Source organism: Lipotes vexillifer, unplaced genomic scaffold (assembly GCF_000442215.2).
Source record: "Lipotes vexillifer unplaced genomic scaffold, Lipotes_vexillifer_v1.1 scaffold170, whole genome shotgun sequence".
NCBI lineage: Eukaryota > Metazoa > Chordata > Mammalia > Artiodactyla > Lipotidae > Lipotes > Lipotes vexillifer.
In genome coordinates, this window is record NW_006772326.1 from 509,632 (window position 1) to 532,241 (window position 22,610).

At 40.0% G+C, this 22,610-nt stretch overlaps 1 protein-coding gene and 1 non-coding gene across 3 annotated transcripts in view; both read right to left on the reverse strand.

The window, feature by feature from the left end:
* Positions 1-22,610, reverse strand: part of GNS (glucosamine (N-acetyl)-6-sulfatase) — a 51,794-nt gene that overhangs the window by 23,193 nt on the left and 5,991 nt on the right. The window contains exons 2-9 of one of the 2 annotated variants that reach the window (XM_007447380.1): positions 17,777-17,836; positions 14,954-15,160; positions 12,733-12,798; positions 12,196-12,294; positions 10,497-10,664; positions 8,768-8,850; positions 6,847-6,965; positions 5,034-5,137 (exon numbers count right to left, since the gene is read on the reverse strand). In XM_007447380.1, the coding sequence (XP_007447442.1) occupies positions 5,034-5,137; positions 6,847-6,965; positions 8,768-8,850; positions 10,497-10,664; positions 12,196-12,294; positions 12,733-12,798; positions 14,954-15,160; positions 17,777-17,836 (906 nt within the window). The remainder of the gene's footprint in view (positions 1-5,033; positions 5,138-6,846; positions 6,966-8,767; positions 8,851-10,496; positions 10,665-12,195; positions 12,295-12,732; positions 12,799-14,953; positions 15,161-17,776; positions 17,837-22,610) is intronic. The other variant, XM_007447381.1, reaches the window with a different exon arrangement.
* TRNAE-CUC (transfer RNA glutamic acid (anticodon CUC)) lies at positions 1,654-1,726 on the reverse strand. Its single transcript has one exon. It is a non-coding gene; the product is annotated as a tRNA-Glu (tRNA).

The following is a 22,610-nucleotide window of genomic DNA, read 5'->3' on the forward strand; positions in this document are numbered from 1 at the left end:
GGCTTGCCAGTCTCAGCGGGAATTGCCTCGAGCCATCAGCAATGGGTGGGAGTGCCCTCTAGTGGCAGTTTGCTCTATGGGGGGAGGGGAGGAGAAACGTCTGCAAGATCCAGGACAAGTCAAGTCGCTAATTCGGCACAAGTACCATAAACGCCACCACCAGGACTCTTTCTTCCCAGGTATCTACAATGATCACATCCTCCCTAAAAATGATGGACAAATTCTCTTCCTACTGGGTTTTGTTTGACTAAGACGCAGAGTCTCAAAATTAGCATACAGTGTCAGGAGATGGGAGACTTCTAGTAGATAACCAAGTATGAGTGAAGAATTCAAGAGAGAATTATACCTCCCTCTGGTTTTTATACAGCCAAGGATTAGAATGGATACTATGCGCCCATCACCCTAATGACATCTAGAAACATTAGCATTTCAAGTTCCTAAAATGGTATTATTGCTTTTATCACTGACTATAAAGATCCATTTAAGGACTGGAACAGAAAACGCTCTGACAAGACCAAGTAAATTATTTCATGAATCACAGCCTCAGTTTGTTTGGGAATGTTCTTAGGATTAAAGTATATATACATTTTGATCAAATATAAGGCCCTAAAAAACTCTGGGGGGCATGAGATCGAGGGATATCATGCCTTGAACCTGCTTATTTGTTAGCTCTGGAAGAAGGGCAGTGCTGCACAATTACCCAAAAGAATAAGGGCTCCCAGGAGGGTACATCAGGTTTTCAAACAGACTTTTAAGCCCTGATGTTAAAGAGTTCACGTAAGGCTTTCAAAAAAAAGACTCAAAGCACACCAGAGAGCACCCCAAATCCATCTATCGAAGAGATATGGAGATAAATGTATATGTATAACTGATTCACTTTGTTATAAAGCAGAAACTAACACACCATTGTAAAGCAATTATACTCCAAATAAAGACTTTAAAAAAAAGAAAAAGAAAGAAAAGCACTGAAAGCAGAGAACTCTACACATCTTGGGCTGCTTCATCTGGATTTGCCCCTCATGCCCCACTTCCCTAACAAGGAGTAAGCCAGGGCGTCACCTAGTTACACTTGAGAATTTGCCCTTAGCATCCTCCTAATTTCACATGGGGAAACCAAGGCCTAGTCTGTCCAAAGTCTTAAAGCCAACAGGTGGTCTTCCTGACTCCCAGTTCAGTTTTATTTCCCCTGGATCATGCTATGTCATTTCCATTATCATACTAACCTTTTCCTTTCTTAAAGCCCGTTTGAAGAGATTCTACCACCAAATCTAACGCTAGATTAATTTATAGCCAGAGGAGAAGACCTCAGCAGCCAATGTTTGGCATCCACCCATACCACCTGCCCCTGGCTCACCCCAATAGCCAACACAAAGCCAGATCCACTGGTCAAACATGTCCTATTTTGGCTACTGGGCTGTTGCCAGCACAGCTCATTATGCTCAACTCACCACCCTGTGGCCCTCACACAGAACCTGCACCCAGAAAACTCTCCTGCCAGCACACGATGAATCACCCACCAGCTCTGACACACTGTGTTAGATGGAAGCAAGGCACTTCATACTTCTCAAACCACGTATGTCAGCACAGAGTGCCAAACACCATGGGTTTTTTTTTTTTTTTTTTTTTTTTGGCCACATCGCTGTGGCATCTTAGTTCCCCAACTAGGGATTGAACCCAGGCCCTCAGTAGTGAGAGTGCAGAGTCCTAACCACTGGACCACCAGGGAATTCCCAAAAAACCATGGATTTTGAGAATAGACCGTTAATTTTCAGACCTGGTTTTGCCACTTACTGTGTGACCTTGGGAATACACCCATTCACACAATTTGGATGTCGCCCGTTGTATGTCAAGGGCTGGGTGTCGCCCGTTGTATGTTAAGGGCTGGGCGTTCTTTTATTTTAAATTACAGCTGATTTACAATGTGTTAATTTCTGCTGTAGAGCAAAGTGATTCAATTATACACAAATAGAGATACGTTCTTTTTTTTTTTTCATTCTTTTTTTAAAATATGCTTTTCCATTATGGTTTATCATAGGATATTGAGTATAGATCCCTAGGCTATATAATGGGACCTTTTAAAAAAATTTTTATTGTATATTGGAGCATAGTTGATTAACAATGTTGTGTTAGTTTCAGGTGTACAGCAAAGTGATTCAGTTATACGTGTATCTATTCTTTTTCAAATTCTTTTCCCATTTAGGTTATTACAGAATACTGAGCAGAGTTCCCTGTGCTATACAGTAAAAGGACCTTGTTGTTTATCCACTGTATATATAATAGCTTACATGTGCTAACCCCAAACTCCCACTAAAAGCTGGGTATTCTAAATTCAGATAATACCTCCCAACTAGGGACTCCTAGAGTCAAAAAGACAAACTCAGTCGGGTGTGGTAAGTGTGACGCAAGCTGGGAAAGGCACCCACTCCATGTGGGGCGGGGGTCTACAATGACGTTCATTTAGGGGAGCCCTAAACCGAAGCCCCGAAGGACAATGAACTTAGCCAGGTGAAAGGGACATGAGGTAGGCATTCACACAGAAGGAGCAGCCAGCTGTACAAAAGCAAGGAGGTGAGAGAGATGATCCAAGTAGGAAGTAAAAGTAGTTCAGGACAACTGCCACCTTCTGTCCCTTGAACAGGCTAAGCTCATTCTCCTGTGCCTTCACATGCACTGTTCTGCCGCTCAGGATACCCTCCCACAGATCTCTGCATGACTCAATCCTTCTTGACACCCGGGTCTCTGCCCAAATGCCTCAGAGACTTTCACTGACAACTGAAGCTCAGGTATCTGGCTCCCCCTGACACAGGGAGTTAAGAACTGATCTTCTCTGACTGCTCTTGCTGTGGCTCTAAGGCTCCTGGTATACTGCGCTGGCACAGGAAGATACTTAAGAAATACTGTTGTCTGAGCTGTAGTGTAATGGTTGAGTGTACGGACTCTGGTTAAGGGTATAGCAGCCAGACTGCCCGAGTTCAAGTGCAGGGCTCTGATATTCTTTGGCTACATCATCTTGGGTAAATCGCTGAACTTGTATACCTCAGTTTCCTCATCTGTAAAATGGGGATAACAGTATTCATATCTCATAAGGCTATGAAGGTTAACTGAGTTGATACAGGTATACACTTGGAACAGCACCTGTCACATCCTAAGCATTCAATAACGGTTGTTATTGTTGAAATGGCTTCCTAGGACCTGGTTTCACTTAGATGGCTTAGAGAAAGTTAAGTTTCTGATTGTAACATTTAGTGCCATTGTTAACTTGAAGGAAAAAGAACAGTCTGTTCCATGGGCAGCTGGCTGACACGTCACTCTGTTCTCATCAGCCTCCTTCCCCGCACCAGTTAGACATGGCCCTGCTCCTCGGAAATGCACACAGGTGCAGACGTGCTCTCCTCAACCAGCTCCCAACACTAAGATCAAGAAAACACTTTTAAGACTGAATGGTCTTCCAAACTTGCCTACCTCTGTTGACAGGAGAGGCCTGTTTAGAGGGTGATGAATTTGTAGTGGAAGGTGACTGCCTTTAGGAATGTGGGTCTTAAAAGAAAAAGAAAATTCAAAAGGCACTTATGAAGGCCACTAAGTTTCCGAGAGAATTTTAACAGAATTCCATCAAGAGCGTTGTGAAAGGTGGATGGCAGACGTTTAAACAGAGTAAACATTAAACCCCCAAATTAAACTCAAGCACCCGTATACCCAGAAATTCTGACCTACTTTCCAATTTTAGCTTAAAGAATCCATTTGCTCATTTTCTTTTGTCTCACAGAGCTGAGACTGAAATTGTGGTATTAGGGAAGAGAAAACAACTGGTAGAGCCTATCAATTCTTTTTTTTTTTTTTTTTTTGGGCCTATCAATTCTTATCTCCCAACATTGGACCAGTGTTTTGGATCAAGATGCCCATGAACTCTAGGAACAAAGTACCTCAGTATTAGGAACTCAGTTGGAAACCAAATGGAAATGGTAACAAAAGAACGTGTTACTTTATGACAGTACTAGGAGAGAGAACCAGTCAAGTAGAAAGGCATTAGTGAGGAACAGTCCCCACAGGGAGAGGGACTAAGTTCTCAGACAACACCCTTTCTGTAGCCTTATACTCAGAGGAAGGTCAGACCAGCAGCAGACATCACCTGGGAACACCTGGGAGCAGGCTGGAATGCAGAATCAGAATCTGCATTTCAACAAGGCCCCCAGGGGATGTGCACACACAACGAAGCCTGAAGAGCTTTGCTCTCCCGGGCTATGGGCCCCAAACTGGGCTGCCTCTCAGAATCATTGTGAACTTAAGAAAAAAAGCAGAGGCAGGGATTCTATTCCAGTTCAAGTGAGTCAATCTCAGCCTTTCTAGATGTTGAGCCTTTCAGTTTCAGAAGGTAGTTTTGATGAGCACCCTGGTGGAGAGTCACGGCTCGAGGACCAAGTAAAAATCTAGTCTCAAAACACAAGCAAAAGCTCTTCATGCTAATATGATACATATACATCTAATAGTGGGTGGCCAGCAGTTTACTGGTATTATGCTAAGTGAAATATGTCAGACAGAGAAAGACAAATACTGTAATGATATCACTTATATGTGGAATCTAACAAATACAACAAACTACTGAATATAACAAAATATAGAGAACAGATACAGAGAACTAGTGGTTACCAGTGGGGAGATGGGATGGGAGAGGAACAATATAGGAGTAGGGGATCAAGAGCATTAGGTATAAAATAAGCTACAAGGTTATGTTGTACAACACGGGGAATACAGCCAATATTTTAAAATAACTAAATGGAGTATGACCTTTATAAATTGTGAATCACTATATTGTACCCCTGTAGCTTACAGAATATTGTACATCAACTATACTTCAATTAAAAAAAAGGAAAGAAAAAAGAATCACTGTTTGCAAGGCTTATAAATACACTTGCAAAAAATCTTAAGCCAATCAGCCTTCATCCTCAAAGGAGGAGAAACTGAATCAGCCTCCTCTTAGGAGGAATAGCTTTCTTTCCTCAGGCAAATGCTACATCACCTTGTCAGCAACCTACCTTGCTTGTCTGATTTGGTTTGATCCCAGGCCCTCGAACCAACAGTGGAACTTTGATATCAAACTCATACAGCTGTCTTTTGTCTATTGGCAAAGAAAACTGTCCTGAAAAAAAAAATGCATAGGGTAAAGATGGAGCCGAGATAGAAATGTCACTCATGCATGCATTCATTCAATAAACAGTAAAAATCAAAAACAGCCTTGTTCTACTAATTATGGGGTTTTAATGGAAAGCTTAAATTTGCCTGGGTCTCTTATTACTACAAGGCAGGAAACAATGAGCTCATCTTTAAAAAAAAATGCCTAGAGGGACACCCTGGTCTAAAATAGGCAAATTCAGCAAAAAGAATGACTAGAAAGTATTGAAGCAAAAATACACTATTTACGTATGATACTCGACCTGATCACAATTGAATGAAGTTACTCTAAAAGCTGCTAAATAAAGGGACAAAACCATTTATCCAGCCTTTCCTGAATAAACTATATTTCAAGATAACCAAATAGCTGATGAGGGGAATTTCCTGAGGAATTCCAGCCAGTAAATTCAGAAGGAAGGACAGAGTTATGAAGTCAAACTTTGCAATTTCTGAGGGAAGAGATTTAAGCAACAATCATCAATGGAAGTTTTAGCCACAAAAGGTTCATAGGATGGGCTCAGGTTGATACCACATGAGCCATCAAACAGTAACAGCATCCCTAAAGTGAGGCAACCAGACATCCCAGCGGCATGATGTGAATGAAGCAATAAGTACATAACAGCATCAACTAGAAAGCATTCTTGTTGAAAACGCGAACTTCCATTAAGACTCTAGATCTAACTACCAATCTATAGACAATGTTGAGTATCGATAAACGAGTTAAGGCATCACACGAGCAATTAGCTACATCTGGAATGTGAGATATTCTAAAGGACAGAAGACGAGTTTTCCCAATAAATCGGTGGCAAAGGACAGCCTTAAGACACATAAAAACTAAAGGTAGCATGTGGACTTTGAGTAGGTTCTGATAGGTAATGAACTAGTCAGATGCACAATCAAGTGTTGACATATGGAATCACAACATCTGGAGTTTCTTCAAAAACTTCTAGCTAAAAAAGGAACATGAAGAAGGTATGAGGAATTCTAAAGACCGGTCTCGTGCAGCTGAAAATCAAAGCTGGACAATGGGAGTTATTTTACTAGTCTCTACTGTGAGTGCTTAAAAATATTCATAACACCGCATGAAATGCCTAATCAGTCTGCTCCCGTGCAAACAAACCTCAGATTAATTCCCTTCAAGTTTAGGAAATTTAAAAGAGTGGAGAAAGAAAAAAATACTGATTTTTAACTAGAGAAGGTCCAAGAAGAAAGGATGAAAGTCAAGGACACGGGGGTGACACATACTGCAGTTGTGAAAAGAAACACAAAACAAAACTCACACACACCAAAACACCTCATTTCACAGGAAAGTTCTTCCCCAGGACAACCCTCTCGTGGTCTTCCTGTGTCAAATGTCATGCCCCTATTCCCTGAGATCCACTGTCCTTAAAATCTAGCTCAATTTCTCACCTACTTCATAAAGCCTGCCTCTAACCCATCAAGCTCACTCTCTGCTCAGACTCCTAGAACACCATGTAATTCAGCCTGTGAAATAGCAAATAATGAAACCTGGTCTCTCACCAGGGGAAATGAGTTGGCCCTCTAACCAGAGGAGCTCTGAGGGCAAGACCCTCCCTCTGGCCTGTCCGCTGCCGCGAAAGGACAGGAGCTCCCTGCCAGTGGTACGAATTGGGCGAGAAAGGAAAGGCACCCCGCAAAGGTCATGGTGCCCCTTACCTGTGTGATAGCCATTGTCTGACGTGTAAAAGATGTAGGTGTCATTGAGCTCCCTGCTGCACTCCAATCGCTTGACCAGCTTCTCCACAAGGTCATCAACTGACAGCAAAGTCTGCCACCTGGATGTGAACAGAGGGCAGCAGTGGGACTTCAGAGACAATGGCCGAGGTACTGCCATCTTGCCGAAAAAGCAAAGTCCAAAAAACACCCCAAAACCAAATCAAAACAAACTCCCAACCTCCTTCCCAAAAAAACCCCCCTCAGAGCCACTCTCCCCAAAAGCTCAAATCCCCTATTTCCTTTCCTTCCATTCATTGCAAAACACAGATTAGAAAACTCCAGAACACAATTAGTTGATTCCAAATTTAACCGATTCTACAGAAATAAATGAAGCTTTTTATAACCAATTAGCTTTATTATTTATCGTGGCTGGTGATGAGAATAAAAGACTATTGGAAGGGAAAGTTGTCAACCCAGCACCAACTGATAGAGATGAATTCAGATAGACCTGATGGCTACAACACTGTTTAATGGTCGAACTAGGGGCCAGCAAACGAGAGCCACGGGCCAAAGCTTGACCACTGTCTGTGGTCAAGACAGTGCGGTACAGAACACGTAACATAAAATTTACTGTTTTAACAACTTTTAAGGGTACAGATCAGTAGCGTTAAGTATATTCACATAGTGGAACAGATCTCCAGAACCTTTTCACCTTGCAAATCTGAATCTCTACGCCCATGAAACAACAACTCGCTGTTTGCTTTATGTATAAAGTTTTATTGCAGCACAGCCATGCTCATTCATTCTTGTCCAGGGCTGCTTTGCGCTGCAACAGCAGAGCTAAGCAACAGTGACACAGACTATATGGCCGACAAGCCTGTAATATTTACTGTCTGGCCCTTCACAGAAACTTTGCCAACCCCTGGTCTAAAACTAAATGCACCTTAAGAGAAAGTAAGAATTTCCTGAAAACTAAAAACTGCAAAGGCAAATATTCCACTCTAGCCTAAGCCTTTGGGTCTCAGGCAAATATTGGGGCTAATTTCTCACAAAGCGACCTTTTATTATTATTATTATTATTTTACATCTTTATTGGAGTATAATTGCTTTACAACGGTGTGTTAGTTTCTGCTTTATAACAAAGTGAATCAGTTATACATATACATATGTTCCCATATCTCTTCCCTCTTGCGTCTCCCTCCCTCCCACCCTCCCTATCCCACCCCTCTAGGTGGTCACAAAGCACCGAGCTGACCTCCCTGTGCTATGTGGCTGCTTCCCACTATCTATCTACCTCACGTTTGGTAGTGTATATATGTCCATGCCTCTCTCTCGCTTTGTCACAGCTTACCCTTCCCCCTCCCCATATCCTCAAGTCCATGTTCTAGTAGGTCTGTGTCTTTATTCCTGTCTTACCCCTAGGTTCTTCATGACATTTTTTTCCCCTTAAATTCCATATATATGTGTTAGCCTACGGTATTTGTCTTTCTCTTTCTTACTTCGCTCTGTATGACAGACTCTAGGTCCATCCACCTCATTACAAATAGCTCAATTTCGTTTCTTTTTATGGCAGAGTAATATTCCATTGTATATATGTGCCACATCTTCTTTATCCATTCATCTGATGATGGACACTTAGGTTGTTTCTGACCTTTTCTTTAGATATAGAAAATTGTTAAAAAAACCAAATGGCTCCAATTTGCAATGTTTTAACAAGTCATAAAAACGGACTGTTTAATTAGACCTGAGGTCCAAAGACCACCTTGTAGCTAAATGTAAAGACCTCCCATCAGAGTCTCTCCCAACATCTTGCTACCCTCTGATTTTTTCTCAGAAATAACCATGTGGTGCAGTTCCCTGTTCATGGGCTGCTTCTGAGGGTCCTCAAAGACCACCTAGACTGGAAAGGAGCAGCTCTTACCTTTTCCTAAATGCATTATCTAAAAACTGTATTGAAGAATTAGTCATTGGGGTCTTGGCTTGCCTAATTAACCAGTGCTTGTTCTAAAATTTAAAAGAAAAACAGAAGTTAACACCAAGTCACCACAGTCAAACTGCTAGAATAGATAATGAAAAAGATTTACTCAAGCAAAAAAGGAACTAATTGGAGCCTGTTTAAGCAACTTCAGATTTTCCCTCCACCACCTACCCCCACTTCCTTCCCCTGTGTTGGTAAAAAAAAAAACTTTCTGCAATTATCACTCATTCTTTGGCTTCTTCTCATCACCTCCTTAATGGCCGAAGGCCTGGGCTCCTTTGTTAGCAGCTTTAAGAAGAGATTTCGTGAAAGATACTGGAAACTACTAACCAGAAGATTAAATTTATAACTTGGGTCTACCACCCAAACTATAAAAGGATAAATATCCACTTTACCTTCCTCTAAGTTTTGCCTAATAAGTCATCATTCCACAGCCCCCTCTATCTTTCCTACCTAAGATAGTGATCATCCTTGGACCTTGGGAAAAAATTTCATCACAGCAATTTCCTAAAACTTCAAGTCCAAATCTAGAGGATTCTTCTCATATAAATAAAAGAGTCACAGTTTAAAAAAAAAAACAACAAAACATTGCCAAACACCATTTATTGTCTCCTCCCCATTCATAAAACCCTAAGCTGCCATCTGGCAAACTGTGATGCTCAAAGCCTTCCTCAGTTAGCATATGCTTGACAAATGCTACAGAGCATCTCTTCCTGCTGCAAGTTCATGTCAGAACACGAATAACTCTGAGAAACCCTGCAGCAGAGTGACTTATTTAACCTGAAGTCTCTAACCTTACTTAGTCATGGGAACTTCTATGAACTTCTTTTGGAACACAGAGAGAATGGCACCCAGGTTTCAAACTCGGTTCACTCATCTTTAATGTCATCCATGGCAAGCACATGCCTACAATGTGCCAGGCAACATGCTAGACGCTTCTGTGTGTTTTAATCTATACAAGAGTTGCAGGAGAGGTCAGGATCCCCGACTTTAGAGAGAAAAATGCAAGTTAAGCATCTTGCTCATGGTCAGGTCACTTAGCTAGAAAGCAGTAATAGGGACTCTAACTCCAAGACTCATTCTTGCTACCACCTCGCAAGCAACTAAGATTTCTGGGTAACAGGCATGAGGCAGTAGAATCTTTCTGCCTTTGAACTAGCAAACTGCCCATCTCCTGTGCCATGGGAAGGGTAAGTGGCATACGAAGTGAACAGTATTTGGGTCATGGCCTTCTCTGGCTCATTTCTCCATTCAACTTCCCTTCCCAATCACGTTGCACTGTGTCACCCCTCTTCTTCCTATGCCTCGGGCCTGGTAAGGGCCACCCAAAGGAGACTGCTGCAGGCCCAGCTCAGTCCCAAGGGACATGTCTCAGCCACTGCCGGGAAGGAGGAGTGCCAGCACAGAGGTTATCAAAAGAGCCTGTAGCCAGGAAAGATGGCATTTGTTTACCATTGTCCACCGACTCTCCAGCTGCCCACTGGGTGTGTGGCAGGAACCTTATCTGACTTCTGAAGCAAGTGTATACTACCTAGTATATTAGCGACAGGTGCAATTACCTTTAAAAGATTTAGAAGGAAGACCAACTATATGATTCAAAGGCTCCCTGACAAGTATATTACACAATTAATCACATCGAGCATGGCTTAATGCAAGGGTTAGGGGAAGCTACCGTTCCATGGATGTTGAAGTTCTTGTTTCTTGGTGCAAAGACGTTCCGGAAGGTGTTCTGGTACTGAGGTGCAGCTGTCCAAGGCGAATGAGGTGCTGGAGTGGAGATCATCATGAAGAATGGCTCAGAGTTGGACTTGTAGTCCAGGAAGTCCAAGGAGACATTGGCCTGACATATACAAAGATTTGTCATTGCTTACCCTACCTCACAGTTGAGGACTTGATAGATACCTGTTCTCTGGTGAACAGGGGTACAGGGCCCTATTAGCTTTCCACCCATCCTAGCATACAGTCTATGTCACAGTCACTTGCAAGCGTGTTGCTGGAACAGATCGTTTGGCTTTCAGGCAAACACAATAAAAAATGGAAAAGCACACCATCGAAGAAAGCAAGTAGAATTTTGATGATTTTACATGACCTAAAAATTGTTATGCCTCCCATAAGGAAAAAAAATAGTAATTTGGCCATTTTAGTATTAATTTATATTAATGTAGCTTAGAGCATATACATTTATGCAGCTTAGAATATATACATTTGATGCTTTAAAGAACATAAAAAGAGAGCCAACCTAATTCACAACAGTGGGAAAAGTGAATAAAGTTACTGTAATTTTACAAAAATATGTAGAGAGTAGATAACCTAAGTTGTGCCAGCTGAAGCAGCTAAACTAAGCGAATAATATTAAGTCCAAATACACCACACCAGGGTTTTAATTTATATGGACTTAAATTTTTCATTTGCTTCTCTGGAGATACTTTACGAAAATGAAAGCTTCCCACATACATGCTGTGTTTTTAATTTTCTAGTTGATTTACATCTTCATTTATTCCCAACACTAAACTCAAAAGATACTATCAATTTCTTATCACCATCCCATCCCCCTACTTTACTCCAGCCCTGTCAAGAAACCCTGTGGTTTCTCCAACCTGCCAGGCACACTCCTGGTTCAACACCCTCACGCTTTCTGTTCCCTTTGCCTGTGGCACTCTTCCCCCTGACCTGTATAGCTCACTCTCACCTCCTTTAGGATTTTGCCTAAATGTTATCTAAGTAACTCCCATCCCCTGCCTTATTTCTCTAACTAATCGCCATCTAACAAGACAACACACATATGGGTAAATAAAATCCTCCACTGAAAGGTTGCCGTCCACAGAATCAAGGACTTTGTTTCATTAACTGCTGAACACCTGCTATAATGGGTGCTGAAGTACTTGGTGAATGAATGCCCTATGGGGGGGGCTGTCATTAGATACATCTTAGACAGGAAAGGACAGTCCCAAATTCCCGTCCCAATTTCAGTATTTTTTATATATAATATACAATGCCTGAAGAACTCCCCTATCCCTATCCCGCCACCCTCATGATGAAGCTGCCATCTTGTAGTTTGTGAGTAAAACTGGGATCAAGAGTAGGAACCCCTACAAAGTAAAACCTCTTCAAAGTAATCTCTATAGTCTTAGAGATTAGCCTTTGGAAAAGGGATTTGCTGCTGGAATTTCAAGAACATTAGATCTGAGCCTGGCTTAATTACAAAGAAAAACACCCTCAGGAGTTTTTAATCAGTTGGAAATATTATTTGGCGGTTAGACCAAGTTATTATTCATGTTACCCAACATTAACAAATACAAGTAAAGATTTCCTAGGCAGAGAGTTTAATTAAACATGAGCTAAAGTGCAAGAACAGAGCTTCAGTGACTCACCAAGACATCTGTCAGGTAGTCCACACTGTAGTTTTCACCATGCTTCCGTGCCTTCCCATTGATAGAGAGGGTATAATTATAGTATTTAGAATTCTTTTCCTATTAAAGAGAGGAAAGTAAGATTTTTTATAAGGTCAGCACACAAAATGAAAGTTGGAAACCACGCTGGGCTAAACTATACTCTGTTTAAATAGTGATGAGACAAAAAAAAAAAAAGGTAATTGCTCAAGTCAATGTTGAATTGGGCTTTATGACTAGGGTTTTATTAACTACTAGCACAGTTTCAATAATATGTCCTAGTTTAAAAAGCCAGAAATGGATCCAGCAGAACAGCAAAATATGTTGCTAAACCTTGTGGAATGCAAGAAAAGTATCCCACAAACAGAGTGACTCACAAATCAACAGACTTTCTTTTAAGGAGACAAAATGGTCAATCATAAAAGCAAACCAAATAATGTCAACATCAGAGCTACAGCAGAAAGTAAACAGCATCTGCAGGGTTGTGCAGAATTGCCACTGACTTCATTAATCACTCACCAAGGCATACCAGTAACTCCAGCCTAGAGGAACGTGTGCTAGTCCACCTGCATCTGGGGCTCCATACTGCAAAGCAAAACAAGCAGCGCATTAGAAGTCCTTAGGACGTGACCAGACCAGAAGGAAAGAGGAAACTTTCAGAATCTTTTTATTTATTTATTATCAAAATTTTTATTTATTTATTTATTTATTTATTTTTTTGCGGTACGCGGGCCCCTCACTGCTGTGGCCTCTCCCATTGCGGAGCACAGGCTCCGGACGCACAGGCCCAGCGGCCAAGGCCCACGGGCCCAGCCGCCCCACGGCATGAGGGATCCTCCCGGACTGGGGCACGAACCCGCGTCCCCTGCATCGGCAGGCGGACTCCCAACCACTGCGCCACCAGGGAAGCCCCCAGAATCTTTTTAGATCAGTGCCTGAAACATGGTAGGTGCTCAATTTCCTCAAACACATAACAGTCAAGAAGTAAAGAACACTATCGTCCTAGGAACTTCTGAAGCAGGAGTTGGCAAACTATGGCTGGCAGGCCAAATCTAGCCTGCCTACTGTTCTGTGTGGCCAGCAAGCTAAGAATTTTCTTCCAAACATTAAAAAATATAAACACCAATCAAAATCAACTATACTTGAATTAAAAAAAAAAACAATCAAAAGAGGAATATTTTTGTGACAAGTTGCATGAGATTGAAATTTCAGTCACGGTGAAGTTTTACTGGAACACAGGCACACTCATTGGTTTATGTAAGTCTGTGGCTGCTTTCCTGCTACAACAGCAGAACTGTAGAGTCACTATAGAGACATATGGCCTGCAAAGCCTGAAATATTCACTTCTGGCCCTTTACAGGGAAAGGCCACATAGCTTAGGCCACATGGCTCATTTGCTGAGCTACTGATGGCCTAGACTGAATGGTCCAGGCAACCTTGTGGCTAACAGCCCAAATCATCAGACTACAAGCTACCAGCCTATCACTTCAGCTGTCCTGCTGGTGAAGTCTACTTTTGGACTCAATTTATCTGATGAGATGAATTAAGTGAAGAGATCACAGAATCATCCCATTTTATCTCGACAAGGCTTAATACTGCCCATTTAAGGCAGTGCCTCTAAGAACTAAATCTTTGTTATTATTATTATTTTTTTTGGCTGTGTCTACGATACGTTGGGATCTTAGTTCCCCGACCAGGGATCGAACCCGTGCCCCCTGCTTTGGAAGCACAGAATCTTAACCACTGGACCGCCAGGGAAGTCCCCTAAGTCTTTGTATTTTGAAGAATTTCTAATTTTGTATACGTTAGATGATCTTCAACATGCAAAGTAGTGTAAGGTCTCTTTATGACCTATAGCTTTAACCCATCACAGTGCTCATGATTCTTTTCAAACTGACTCATTTTTCGTCAAATCCACAAGGCTGCAAATCCCCCAACTGTTGCGGGGAGGGGGAGAATTAACAAAATTCAGATCAGATATTAAGATCTCTAGCAACCACAGATAAAGTACATAAGAAAACGTGCATCTTCTCTTTGTCCTGAATCCCCAGTTTTATTTTAAGAGATAACCCCAAACACTCTCAAACACATGATTTCTTTTAAGCCTGAACTTCGACTAAATGCTAAGGCCAATGTGGTGGACTCGAGGCCCTGAAATCTGGCCTTGGCAGGTCACAGTGAGGCCTCCCTCCATCCAGGCCCTCAAGGCCAGCACACTAACCACTTGGCCACATGCTTCAATGGCCTGAATGTCTCAGGCTCTGGGTGCTTTTGCTTCATCACTGATCTCTCCACAATCTGCTCCCAGTTTTCAGAAAATGGGTTAACCATTAAGCTGCTATAATTCAGGAAAAGATGCCCAGAGGAAAAAATTCTTCACTCCACTCCTGATAAAGGGGGAAATGGAAACAAAGATACCATGACAGCCAAAGGACAAGCAGAATTCTTGAGGAAAAGGGGGAATATGCATCAGACCATAGCAGTCCTAAGACAATTTTTAAACAAATGCTCCAGAGACTATTTAAAGAAAGAATAACCACAGTGCCCAAATCATGTAAATACGTTCATGTAAGTTCTGGTTTAACAGGCAGATTAAGAGAAAACAACATACCCCCAAAACCGTTTAACATGACTTGAACGATGCTAATTAAAAAACAATTAACATGAATCATACTAATTCACATTCAAGAAGCTGTTTTTTAAAAAGAAAGAACGGTAATAATTAGATCATTCAACATACCTCATTTAAGTATTTCCCTGCAAAAAAGGTTTGATAACCACACATTGATCTGAGAATTGCTGGGAAAGTATCTGGTTCTTGGATCTTCTGCCAAGACTTACTACTGCAGTTTCCCTCCAAAGTGTTGTTAACGACGTGATGGTTATGTGGGTACTTCCCTGTCAGGATACTGGCTCGGCTCGGACAGCAAAGAGCGCTTGGCACATACTACAAACAGAAGAGATGCAAAAAAGGCAAAGTTACACAAGACAGACGGATTTCTCATCATTTCTAAACAGAAAGCAAGCCGCTCAATGCTCCGAAGTCAAATTTCTAGTTTCCCATGGAATAGAGGTTTTCTTTATACATGACACATTTCAGAGCTGCTTTAAGTCCCCTAGTGGAGACAGTAAAGCAGATAGAACCCAGAGAACTGATTTCTTTTTCAGCTGGTTTCTTTCTACAGGATAACCTAAAGTTGTTCTAATTTCATCTGCCAAAGAAATATTTACATGCAAGGAATACAGCATGGTGGGAGCTAGGTCTTGAACAAAGAATGCTACTTGAATCTAATGTGGCAGAGAAGTAGAGGTTCATTTTCAGACTGATCTGTAGCTTTATACATTTCTTGCATCACTTTATACACTGGACACAAATTTTTTTCCTACTCTAATTATGCTTCTGTTAGCTCCTGTGATCAAATGAATTACCCTATTCAACCAAATATTTGTCTAGGTCTTAATACTCATCACCGATCCACTTTACAGAAGGGTAATAGGAGCTTATACTCGCACCAGCAGGGAGGGAATGCTCATTTGAGCACGCCCTTGCCAGAATTACATATTATCCCTTTGAAATACCTAGCATTTCTTTGGCTTTTCAAACTGGATTTGGCATTTTTAAATACCGGTGAGGATGAACATTCTCCTCATTCATACTGACCAACTGTGTTCACGTGAATGGTTTGTTCATGTGCTTTGCGCTTTTTCCCCTCTTGTTACATAAAATTTGAGTTAAGGAAGGATTCAATCATGTTACAAATACTTCCCATTTTTTACTTTTGCTTTTTGATTTTGTTACATGTTTGACTTTTATAATTTTCACATTGGCAACTCTTTTAATTCTCTCCCTTTTATATTTCCTGATCTATTTTTTGGCCAATGCCACACTGCTCACTGGATCTTACATTTAGTATCCAGTAGGGAAATCTCTTCCTTTAAACATTTTACCTTGATTATTCTAACCTACTTATTATTCCAGATAACTTTGGAATCACTTAATTCAGCCTAAAAAAAACCTTGTTGGGATTCTGATTAGAATAAGCGTTTTATAATCTTGTGGCTTTCCACAGAAAATGATGTGCATATCTATGTATGAAGTATTGGGTTGGCCAAAAAGTTCGTTCAGGTTTTTCCGTAACATCACCCGTAATGAACTTTTTGGCCAACCCAATACTTTATCACTCAGAAAATTTTGTAACTACATTTATAGGTCTTAACCATTACTGGCCACCACCAGCTATTCCTAGAGTCTATATTTTCCTGCTGTATAAGTGGGATCTTCTCTCCCCCATGTTTCTCTAACTAGTTATATGGAAGAAAGTTACTTCTATTTTTTCATTTCTACCTTACTAAATTCTATTAATTTAAAAAGTTTTCCAACAACTCTATGTTTTCTAGGCAGAAAATCCAGACAAGTGGAAATAACAATTTTTGTCTTTTTCCAGTACTTTTACCTCTGAATTCCACAAGACTTATGCCAACGACTAGACAGTTCAGAAGAGCATTAAGTGAGAGATATTGGGCCCTTGTCTCTTCCCTAACAGCAGTGCTCTGAGACTTTAACCTTAACTGTAAGTTGTGCTATTTGTTTGAAATATTGGGCATAGTACAGATGTAACAGTTTAATAAGTTACAAGGAAAGGATGCCAACATTTCAGAGGACTTTCAAGCTTCCATTGAGATGAGTAACTAATTTTCCTCCTTTTAACCACTGATATGTTGGTGAACAATATAATAACCACCATTATGTAGTGGTACTTACTCTAAGTTAGGCACTGATATAAATGCTTGCTTTACATGTAACAATCCATTTAACCTCTGAGACAGGTTTTAGTATCCCTATTTACAAATGGGGAAACCAAAGGCCAAAACAGTTAATAAGTTGCCCAAGGTCGCACAGCTAGGAGAGAGGCAGAGACAACATTCAAAACAGGGTGATCTGGTTCCAGAGTCTGCTCTTAACCACAACACTAGCTGCTGTTCAATGGATTTCCTGATATTAAGCTGGGCTACCACTGACTTGGTTATGAGCATGGTTCCTGAATTTGATTTGTCAGTATTTTATTTTGGATCTCTGTATTTATGTTTACACATGTACATATACACATATATTTGTATTTACATATATGTACATACAGTTGTTGTTGGGTTTCTTTCATTTTGCTGCTATTATCTTCGTTAGGTTTGGCTATCAGGGTTAACCAGGTTTTGTAGAGTAGCCTGCAAGCTTTTACCATGGAACATTTTACACAGTACAAATATTAACCGTTCCTTACAATCCATTTTCAAACCTCAAACAGTGAAGTTTTAAATAAACTTCTCTAGTTCTGAGTTGTAGATGAGAATGGCTTATAAAATACCTGCAATTAATCTTCAATTGTTACGAAGTAATATTTCAATTAAACAAATCTATATAACATTAAATAGACTCCTTCCCTCAGATCAGGCATTTAATTAGAAAAAAACCACAGAAATTACAGTAGATTACCCAAAAGAAAGTGTTTCTTCTTAGAACATAAACACAATTAAAGTGTAACAAAATTAAATCAGCTTCAAAACTTACAGCACTGGAGAAAGTCATCCCCATCCCTCCAATGAGAGCCTTGGTTTTCTTTAGTGGTGTCTGTAAAGTAAACGGTTATCTGTTGAACAATTTCTTCCAATAAACTAAAACACACAGAACAAAATTCGTGTTTTTTTGTATCTTACTCTCAACCTTTTATTCCCAAATGATCAGCTCTATCTGACACTAAGGAACAACCAAGTGTCCCATGTGATTCTGGAGATGAACCAAACAAGTTTGGTTACAGTCAGTTATGTCCTGTGCAAAAGTTCAGGGAGTTATAACGCTTGCAGGAAGGGAGAGTTCACAGCTGATGGCATTACTCTAGCAATGTTGATTTCAATGTAATGAAATTTTGGTGCCCTTCTCTTATTTGTCACCAGCTGCCTTATAAACAGGTGGGGCAGATCTACCTCTATTAATTCATCTTTAGAAGCAGGATATGGAAAATGATATGAAAGGAGCCTTCCATCCTTTAAAACAGAAATAAAACAACCCTTAGGTTCTGAAAGCCAGACAAGGCCCCGACACTAACTCAAATATCAGGCACTCGGTGGTGAAGCCCAGATGCACACTTTTTGACTATAAGCTCATAGCCCTCTGCACTAGACCAACCACCACCTCAGGCAAAGACTTGAACTAAGTGGCAAACACATATACAGAAAACCTTGTCAAGCAAAAGACTAGTCAGAAAATTATTTCGTTTATATCCTTGCTTTTTATCTTTTGCTCAAAACTTAACATCCTGACAAGTAGAGAGAACAACTAGTTTCAAATCCTAGAGCGAGGATAAAAAGTATGAAGATGGTCACTTAGATATAAATAATAACAATAAAAAATACTAACAATCTTTATCGAGATTCCAGACAGCAAGAAAGGACGACGTGAAGAAACTTTTTTCAGTTGTATTATGAGTCAGTTCATAACGACTCTGAAGTTCCTGTGAAAGCTGAGACCATACTGAACACAGTTTTAAGTGTATTTTGTTGTGTAATAATTTCTTAAAGACTAATAACCAAAATACATAACCATGTTAATAAGAGGGTCATTTTCAATACTGTAAAAAAGTTATCCTCATTGTTTTATACAGATGATAGAAAACCTAAGTAACCCATTAGCTAGAGAATTCTAACTTATTCAGGAATTTTGAAAACTCATGTGACAAAATTCAACAGCCGTTTATGATAAAAACTCTCAATGTGGATATAGAGGGAATGTGCCTCAACATAATAAAGGCCATATATAACAAGTCCACAGCTAATATCCTACTCAACAGTGAAAAAATGAAAGTTTTTCCTCTAGGATCAGGAATAAGACAAGGATGCCCACTCCTGCCATTTTTATTCAACGTAGCATTGGAAGTCCTAGCCACAGCAATTAGACAAGAAAAAGAAAAGGAATCCAAATTGCAAAGGAAGAAGTAAAACTATGACTGTCTGCAGATGATGTAATACTATACATAGAAAATCCTAAAGACACCACCAAAAAACTAGAGCTCATCAATGAATCTGGTAGCATTGCACGATACAAAGTTGATGTACAGTTAATGTTAATAAAATTAATATAGTGTTGCACTTCTATACAGTAACCGTGAACTATCAGAAAGAGAAATTAAGTAAACAATCCCATTTACAATCACATCAAAAAGAATAAAATACCTAGAAATAAACCTACCTAACGAAGTAAAAGACCTGTACTCAGAAAATTATAAGGGGACTGATGAAAGAAATTGGAGATTACACAAATAGATGGCAAGACATACCATGTTCATGGACTGGAAGAATTAATATTGTTAAACTGGCCATACTACCAAAGGCAATCTGCACATTCAGTGCAATCCCTATCAAAGTATCAATGGCATTTTTCACAGTACTAGAACAAATAATTTCAAATTTTGTATGGAAACACAAAGCACCCTGAATAGCTAGAATAACCTTGAGAAAGAAGAACAAAGCTGGAGGTATCATGCTCCCTGACTCCAGACTATACTAAAAGCTACAGTAATCAAAGCAGTATGGTGGGACTTCCCTGGTGGTGCAGTGGTTAAGAATCTGCCTGCCAATGCATGGGACACAGGTTCGATCCCTGGTCCAGGAAGATCCCACATGCTGTGGAGCAACTAAGCCTGTGTGCCACAACTATGGAGCCTTTACTCTACAGCCTGAAAGCCACAACTACTGAGCCTGTGTGTCTCAAGCCTGTGCTCCACAACAAGAGAAGCCACTGCAAGATGCAACTAGAGAAAGCCAGTGCACAGCAACAAAGACCCAATGCAGCCAAAAAAAACAAAAAAACAAAAAGGCAGTATGGTACTGGCACAAAAACAAACAGGTAGATCAATGGAACAGAATAGAGAGCCCAGAAATAAACCCACACACTTATGGTCAATTAATTTACAACAAAGGAGGCAAGAATATACAATGGAAAAAAGACAGTCTCTTCACTAAGTGGTGCTGCCAAAACTGGACAGCTTCACGTACAAGAATGAAATTAGAAAATTTTCTCACACCATATACAAAAATAAACTCAAAATGGCTTAAAAACTTAAATATAAAACATGACAACGTAAAACTCCTAGAAGAAAACACAGGCAAAACATTCTCTGACATAAATTGTAGCAATATTTGCTTAGATCAGTCTCCCAAGGCAAAAGAAATAAAAGCAAAAATAAACAAATGGGACCTAATCAAACTTATAAGCTTTGTACAGCAAAGGAAACCATAAAAGCAAAACAAAAAGACAACAGGCCGGGAGAAAATATTTGCAAACGCTGCAACCAACAAGGGGTTAATTTCCAAAATATTCAAACAGCTTATGTATGTCAATATCAAAAAACAAAACAAAACAAAACCCAAAGAACCCAATCAAAAAATGGGCAGAAGACCTAAATAGACATTTCTCCAAAGAAGACATACAGATGGCCAGCAGGCACATGAAAACATGCTCAACATCATTAATGATTAGAGAAATATAAATCGAAACTACAATGTGGTATTACTGTATTACCTCACACCAGTCAGAATGGCCATCATCAAAAAGCCTACAAATAATAAATGCTGGAAAGGATGTGGAGAAAAGGGAACCTTCCTACATTGCTGGTGGGAATGTAAATTGGTGCAGCCACTACAGAAAACAGTATGGAGGTTCCTTAAAAAACTATAAGTATAGTTATGATATGATCCAGCAATCTCACTCCTCAGCCTGTATCTGGAAAAGACAAAAACTCTAATTTGAAAAGATACATGCACCCCAATGTACACAGCGGCACTATTTACAATAGCCAAGACATGGAAGCAACCTAAATGTCCACCAACAGATGAACAGATAAAGAAGATGTGGTATACATATATATACAGTGGAATATTACTCAGCTATAAAAAAGAATGGAATTTTGCCATTTGCAGCAACATGGATGGACCTAAAGATTATCATACTAAGTTAAGTAAGTCAGACAGAGAAAGACATATAATATTATATGGTATCACTTTTATGTGGAATCTAAAAAAAATAATACAAATGAACTCATTCACAAAACAGAAACAGACTCACAGACATAGAAAACAAACTTATGGTTAGCAAAGTGGGGTGTGTGAAGAGATAAATTAGGAGTATGGGAGTATATATAAAACAGATAAAAAAACAAGGATTTACTGTATAGCACAAGGAACTATACTCAATTATCTTGTTAATAACCTATAATGGAAAAGAATCTGAAAAAGAATATATATGTATTTATGACTAAATCACTTTGCTATACACCTGAAACACAACATTGTAAATCAACTCTAGCTCAATTAAAGAATAAATAAAAAGCTTCTGCAAAGCCAAGAAAACCAATAACAAAATGAAAAGGCAACTTATACTGAATGGGAGAAAATATCTTCAAGTCATATATTTGATAAAGGGTTAATATGCAAAATATATTAAAAACTCATACAATAGCAAAAAAACAGCCAATTAAAAAATGGGGAGAGGGGATGTCCCTGGTGGTCCAGTGGTAAAGAATCTGCCTTATATTGCAGGAGACGCAGGTTTGATCCCTGGTCAGGGAGCTAAGATCCCACATGCCACGGGGCAACTAAGCCTGCATACCACAACTACTGAGCTCTCACGCCTCAATTAGAGAGCCTGCGTGCCAAACTACAGAGTCCATGCACTCTAGAGCACACACACCACAACTACAAAGCCCATGCGCCCAGGAGCCTGTGCACCACAAACAGAGAAGAAAAAACCCAAACGCTACAACTAGAGAAGCCCGTGCACTGCAACGAAAGATCCCTCATGCCTCAATGAAGGTCCCGTGTGCTGCAACTAAGACTGGACTCAGCCATAAATAAATAATTAATTAAGTAAGTCTTAAAACAAAACAAACAAAAAAAAAATGGGCAGAGGATCTGAAAAGACCTTTTTCCAAAAAAGACATACAAATGACCAACAGGTAAATGAAAAGATGTTTAACATCACTAATTGTTAGGGAAATGCAAATCAAAACCACAATGAGATAGCACCTCACACCTGTTAGAAAGGCTATCATCAAAAAGACAAGAGATAAAAAGTGTTGGTAAGGATGTAGACAATAGGGAACCCTTGTGCAGTTGTTGGTGGGAACGTAAACTGGTTCAGCCAGTATGAAAAATCATGTGGAGGTTACTCAAAAAATTAACAATAGAACATGTGGTCCAGCAAATCCACTTCTGAGTATTTATCTGAAGAAAATGAAAACAGTAACTCGAAGATATATATACCCCCATGCTCACTGCAGCATTATTTACAACAGCCAAGACAATGGAAACAACCTAAATGTCCATCAATGGATGAATGGAAAGGAAGATGT